Source organism: Euprymna scolopes, chromosome 22 (genome assembly GCF_053919585.1).
Source record: "Euprymna scolopes isolate OS-2025 chromosome 22, ASM5391958v1, whole genome shotgun sequence".
Classification (NCBI taxonomy): Eukaryota; Metazoa; Mollusca; class Cephalopoda; order Sepiida; family Sepiolidae; genus Euprymna; species Euprymna scolopes.
Window position 1 is genome coordinate 27,814,488 of NC_136503.1, and position 7,500 is coordinate 27,821,987.

General features: G+C 34.3%; 1 protein-coding gene across 1 annotated transcript in view; it reads left to right on the plus strand.

Annotated features, from left to right (window-relative positions):
* Positions 1 to 7,500, plus strand: part of LOC145243778 (uncharacterized) — a 24,887-nt gene that overhangs the window by 10,328 nt on the left and 7,059 nt on the right. Inside the window, exon 5 of the mRNA XM_080106819.1 lies at positions 2,520 to 2,728. Coding sequence (XP_079962945.1) covers positions 2,520 to 2,728 — 209 coding nt within the window. The remainder of the gene's footprint in view (positions 1 to 2,519; positions 2,729 to 7,500) is intronic.

The window sequence follows — 7,500 nt, forward strand, 5'->3', positions numbered from 1 at the left end:
TCCCAAAGCACACCACACATTAACTTTAAGAGAGTCCCTTTCATGTTCAACAGCTTCATTTGGGTTTTCAGTTCCCCAAATTCGGCAATTATGCCTGTTGACCTTACCACTAATGTGAAATGTTGCTTCATCAGAAAACAGTAAATTACTCACAAATGCATCATCATTGCAAAGTTTTTCATTGAGCTGGTGACAGAAAGTTAGCCGTGCATAATAATTCTCTTCTAACAACTGTTGATGTAATTGAATTTTGTTAGCTTTCATATGAAGTTTTGTCCGCAGAATCTTATGCACAGTAGACTTTGGCAGCCCGAGCTCCAATGATGCCCATCTTACAGACTTTCTTGGACTGGTAGTAAAGGATTCTTCTATGGAAGCAACACTTTCGTCACTGACACATGGCCTTCCAGACCGTGGTTTATCATGGACAGAGCCTGTCTCTTTAAATTTTTTCATCCATTTAACAATGGTGCGCTTTTTTCATCCATTTAACAACGAGGCGCTTTTTTATCGTATTCAATTCTAAACTTTCTTTGTACAGCAATAGTAGATTTCAATTCCGCCAACCAAAGGACACAGTTTACTTTTTCCTCAATTGAAGCCATGGAATCAAATTGATTCTGAAAAACAAAAGAAAATATTTTTTACTTATTTTTTACTTATCTAAAAATTGTTACGAATTTTGTGGTGAAAAATTATCCAATAACTGTACTTAAAACTAGATACATGACACTTTATAACATTTTTTACAGATTATTTCTATCGCAAATATAAATAAAGTTATAAATTTTTTAAAGTGCACACGAACTTTATGGACACCATATATATATATATATATATATATATATATATATATATATATATATATATATATATATATATATACAGGGTGGTAAAAAAGTCAGGTAACATTTTAAAGAAAAACGATATTAGCAATACACGTATATTTAAGTACCATACATTGAAATATAAAATGAAACAAACATGAAATATGTTTATTTTTTTTAATTGTCGTCCATTTCTCTCTATCAATCGCTGGAAGCGATTAACCACTGATTGTGTAACACGTATAATCATGTCAGCTGATATCCGCGCAATCTCCTCTTCAATAAATAACTTTAAAGACGCTATTGTATCAGGCTTCTTGCCATAAACGCTATCCTTTACATAGCCCCAAAGCCAGAAATCAGGAGGGGTGAGATCCGGAGATCAGGCTTGCCATTCAACTGGGCCACGGCGACCAATCCATCGTTGTGGAAAAATTTCATCCAAGAAATAATATTAAACGAATAGAGATTATAATGGATCATATTGTTTTTTCTACCTTTAACATGTTACCTGACTTTTTGACCATCCTGTATATACGCGCTATTCAATATATAACAGTTTTACATACGAGTATACAACACCGATTGGCAATTTCCATAGAAAAGAAAATTAAACGTCCGATCTAATTTGTGGTGGTATTCAAGCCAAATCTAGATTATGCGCATCATATGGTAAGCGCGTACATTTGAATAGCATCAAGTGACATACTTTGAAAGCATAAGGTTCAAATGAAAATATTTCAAAACCAAGTAATGTTGTAAACGGATTGTTCTTGTTGCGTAAAAGAAGAGACGATGATGTTTTATAACGGCATTTCTTTTGGTTGTCGTTCAATTCATGAGGCACGCCTTTATCAAGTATTTTTGCTTTCCAATCTCTCTCAAGTGAATGGAAATCCGTCGTATACGTTACATCTAATTCAGAAACAAGTTCTTAAACAGTTGTGTGTGGATTGGTTTAACTAAGGTTCTTAATTGATCATTGTCAACATCCGATGACCGACCACTACGCTCATCTCCGACTCTCGTCGCCCCGACGAAATTTTTTTTAAACACTATTTTGCTGTGGGTTTAGTTGTGGTTCCAGGGGCAAACGCTTCGTTGATATCGTGAGCGGTTTCAGCAGCTTTTAGGCCTAGCTTGGATTTGAATCAGAAAATTGTGCGAAATTTGATTTTTTTTATCTTGTATTAAACGTTCTGAAAAGAAGACGTCATTCTTTTAAAGCGATTGTAATTTAAACGATTAGATGGAATGAAAACTGCTCTTTAAAATGATAAAGTAAATGTGTTATAACGAAAACTTATTTGAAAATATATCATTTGAAATCAAAATTACAAATTCCGCAAGAACTTTCTTGTCAACCTAATATAATCAGGCCGAGATCGATAAATGGTTTAACAGGGAGATGGGTGGAGAGAGAGGGGGGGACTGAAATATAAAGAAAGATATGGATATAGACATGAAGGGATTAAAATGGATAGATAGAAGTCGATAGCTAAATATGTATAAACTAGATTGTAATTGATAAAGACTGAGATACATAGAAAGATATATATATATATATATATATATATATATATATAAATATGAAGAGATAGATAGATAGATAGATAGATAGATAGATAGATAGATAGACAGACAGACAGACAGACAGACAGTAATTTATCCTTTTTCGTTTTTCTTCGCTAGGGAAGTGCAGCGGTCCTTGTCGAAATACGTGCAATTTCGATGGCCGGAAGTGGGGTACAGTTCCGGGTATAACAAATACGATAAGCATATCCAATATGGAAACGGTCTTGTGCATGCCACGGGATATCTACCAAGGAAGTGAAAACATTATTGTCCACGAATTCGCGCATCTCGTTCACAAATTCTTGCCCACAAAATTGCAGAACCAGGTGAGTAATGCGTTTTGTTTTATTTTGTTTTCGTTTTTTTTTTACTATTTATTTTATTTATTTATTTATTTTTTTTTTTTTTTTTTTTTTTTTGTTTGTTGTTTTTTGTGTTTTGTTTTTTTTGCAATCAGATCAACAAAACGTTGATCTGATTGCAAAAAAATAGAACTAAAAATAAATAACATATATATATATTGCCAGGTCGTAAAATACACATAGATATTATAATTAGCGGGAGGGGGTGCGCGGGCGTAAAATACGCTTAAATATGATATTATAATTCGTCCAGATCCTAGCTGATGGACGTTAAATACCTTCTTTTTTTTTTACTTTTGAAATAGCGACTTTATAATAATATATGCGAAATATATTATTATAGAGTCGCTATTTCAAAAGTAAAAAAAGATATTTAATGTCCATCAACTAGAATCAAAACCGTAACATTCAAAGTTGGTGACGTTACCACTGTACCAACGTGACACGCATATAAACCAAATAAAAATTAAAAATAAAGAAACTATGATGAATGTACAAAATCGTTAACGATGTTTTCAATTTTGGCCTTTTTTTTTGGTCCCTTAAAAACAAGTTTAACCGGTTAAAGAACCATAAAAGGACGACTCGTAAAAAATCCAATCATTTGAGGCCTCTAGCGCCGCTCTGCGACTTTCAGTTTCGGAGGAGATACAATTTGAAAATATATAGAGACAGACAGACCGACAGACAGGCATATAGTCGTTTATATATTAGATTAATGAAGAATTCTTACTTATTGTAAACAGAAATATCGTAGGTATTAAACATAACGTAAAATTCCTTTAAAACAAGTGATGCGTGCATGCTCCCTCGTGAGTGCACAGTGAACGAAGCATAAAAAAATGACTAAGTTCAGCTTTGTCCCTCTCTCCTAAAAGTCTCCAGGGGACGTCAAATCCTGGTGAAAATGAACAAACGGGGCAGTTTTAGGCAACATATGTAAATTTGAGTTCTGCATCATGCAAAAAAAGAAATTACTAAGTCCATCAGTCACCCCCCCCCCACTTAGCCCCAAAGTCTCTAAGGCCTTAAAATATTTAAATTTGAGTTCAGCACCATGCAAAACTGCTAAATAGACACACAGAAAAAATTTTGGACAAATATAGTAAAATAGTCCCAAAAATAGAGTGTTTTTTTATTAACCCTAAAAGAGACCCTGGGGCACACCCAAGAGTTATCGCGAAGTATAGAAAACAAAATTATATAGAAATCAGTTAATTACAACTTTTCAGAAATTTTTATAAAAATTCAAGGCATCATTTTTTTTTTTTTTAAATAAGCACAATTTTATCTATTTTAACCCGAAAGGCTCAATCGGAGTTTACCCGGAAAATCCGTTCTGTTAATTTTTTACTCATATCATGTTTAATGTTTGTGCAAAACTTTCCAAGGCGTAGATACTGAGAAAATTTCGGTCAGACGAACGACCGAACGGACGAACAGATGAACGGACGAACAGACAGGTGTGAATTTACAGGTTCACCCTCCTTAACAAAATTAATAAAAAGTTACCAACAACAAAATGACATGAAGGACTAAGTATAATTCTTAGAAATAGTGATTAGGCAAATCGTAACGGAAATAGAAAAAAAAACATGTAAATGCAGAATGCTGTCGGCTACAAAATAAATGCTTAACCAAAAGCGTAGTTTGCCAGGCCACAATATTTGCCAAAGAAAACTCCAATAACATACTTGTATTACGTAGAAATAATCTTCTTGGATTTTAAAAGCGGATGTCATGACCACAGAAGTGCATTCAAAAATGAAACCTCCGGATAAAAACATTGGAGATCAATGGAAAGTGAAAAATCACCAGCAGTAGAGTGGAAAATGTTCACTGGACAAAGCAGGGGAAGGTAGAGCGGTAGGCCTTGATATATCTAAGGCTTTTGACAGGTTATGGCACGATGGTTTTCTAAGGAAAATTAGATATTATGGTATCACTGGAAGAATACATAATGCAATTTAATCTTTCTTAAGTAAGAGAAAACCCAGGTTGTCCTCGACGATCGTACATCGTACATCTAAACAATATGATATAAATGCGGGAGTACCTCAGGGGTCTATCCTTGGACTTTTATTATTCTTGATATTCATAAATGACCTCCATGATAAAATTGTTTCGGAGATGGATATATTCGCTGATAACACCACTCTCTATAACAGGCATGAGGGGAAAACAAATGAACACATATCTAAGGAAATGGTAGAAACACTAGAGGATGACCTCCAATCTGTAGTGGAATGGGGACAAAAATGGATGGTCACATTCAATGCTGTCAAGACTAAGCTTGTTTCCTTCAATAACTACATGAAACCTTCTCTACCACCAATAGCAACGGCCAAGAACACATTACCTGAAAGTAAACCCTTAAACTCCTCGGCCTAACGTTTACAGGGAACATGAACTGGAATAGATACATTCAGAGCATTGCCAAGGCTGCTGCAAAGAAGGTGGGCTCTCTCTACCGTGCTAGAAAATTACTTACCCCTCAAAGTATCCTGTACCTCTATAAAGACACCATTCGCCCATGTATGGAGTACTGATCCCTAGGTGCAAGAAAGCCTTTTACTCCAATAGTTTCTTCCCCAGAACTGCAAGACTTTGGAACTCCCTTCCGGGATTCTGCTTTCCCAACTGTACTGGTATGCAGAAGTTCAAGTGTAATGTGAACAAACATCTTGCTACTCATCTCCCTTCATAATGTTCCTGCAACTTATGTCTATAGTAGCCCCCTACTTCAAAGTGGCACACTGCAGGCCAGCCCATGTAGAAAGTTAGACGAACATTGTAGACGATTTTTGAATGAGAAATTAGCTACTCTAAACTTTAAAGTGCACCAAAATTTATTAAACTGCAGGAGTGAAATAGAAAAACATATGTATACACAAAATAAAATTTACCATATGACATTTAACACACAAAAGAAAACATGAATAAATAATAACAATAGCAAAAATGGTAATTATAATTGTAATAATGATTAATGAACAACACAAACGAATTAAATGTAAAGTGAAAAACATCCAAATGAAAATTAGGTCAGTTACACAAAGAAGAAAAACGCCATCACTTTCACAAAGAAACAAGTGAATTAGATGTCAAATGACCCTTGCATAATAATCGTGCGTCCATTGCATTCGATAGGTGGGTGGGTGATTAACAAAGAGTCTGATTGGCTGATTAGCACATCCAGTACCACGTGAATATATAAAAACATCGATTTCATGCAATAGAAATGACGATGAAACGTGAAAAAAATCTGTGTAACTTAATTGCGATATGCATTTTCAATATATATATATATATATATAAAAGTGAAAGTGTCTGTGTGTGTGTCTGTGTGTGTATCTGTGTGTGTGTCTGTGTACATTTCCCTACGCAATAACTCTGTCAATTTTAAGCCTACAGATTCGAAATTTGATATACACGGTACTGAGATTTGGGAAAATCGATGTGATTGGTTTTCGGACAGAAATTTGGCGATTAAGAGGTCAAAGTTCAACGATTTGAGAACTCTACCAAACTCCTCCTAAAATTTTGGGTCTAAACACGTGAAATTTTAGATATAGGTTCCTTGAACATGGATCTAACTTAATAACTTTATTTGAGCCCTAAACAATAAATTTTAAGGGGTCATAATACGGGTCAAAGTTTAAAAATATTGACCTTTTTTGTGTTGTTCTGCTCAGCATACACCTCAAAACACCCGGGCAACGCCGGGCACTCGTGCTAGTACGTATATATTTTTGTTGCATCTATAAAAGTGAAAGTGTCTGTCCGTCTGTCTGTGTGTCTGTGTACATTTCCCTACGCAATAACTCTGTCAATTTTTAGTCTATAGACTCGAAATTTGATATACACGGTACTGAGATTTGAGGAAATCGATGTGATTGGTTTTCGGCCAGAAATTTGGCTGTTAAGGGGCCAAACTTCAACGATTTGACCTTTGAGTACTCTACCAAACTCCTCCGACAATTTGGGGTATAAACACTTGAAATTCGGATATCAGTGCCTTGGACATGGATCTAATTTAATAACTTGATTTCAGCCCAAAACAATAAAAGGTAAGGAGTCATAATAGGTGGACAAATTATAAAAAATGTTTTGTTTGTTTGTTTGTTTGTTTTTGTTTTGTTTTTGTTTTGTTTTTTGCTATATATATATATATATATATATATATATATATATATATATATATATATACTAGCATGTCGGCCCGGCGTTGCCCGGGTGTTTATATATATATATATATATATATATATATATATATATATATATATATATATATATATATATATATATATATAAAGAATATAACAAATCCGACGGTATAAATTGAAAATGAGGAAGGAAGACCAAATTGCTCGACAGTTCGCCCAGGTTTTTCATTGCAATTGTAGCGCCAGGCAGAAAAGGAAAAGTGAAAGCCCGACTATTGAAGAATATGTGTTTCTTTTGCTAGAACGCAATAATCTTTTATCTCAACGTGAAAACTGAAAATAAACATAATTTATTTCCTACTAACGAGGGGTACCCGACGTTTCCCGGTTGTTTGGGGGGTGTAAGGGGGGAGATAAAGTAAAGAATAAGCGAAGTAATAACTCTGTATAAATATAAAAGTAAAAACGATGTTAAAATTCTTTAAAAAATCGGCAAAACCAAAACAAACAAAAAATCAGCGAACAAACGTAAAACTTCTTTCAGAAAGAAATCGGAAAAATAGAAAAAAT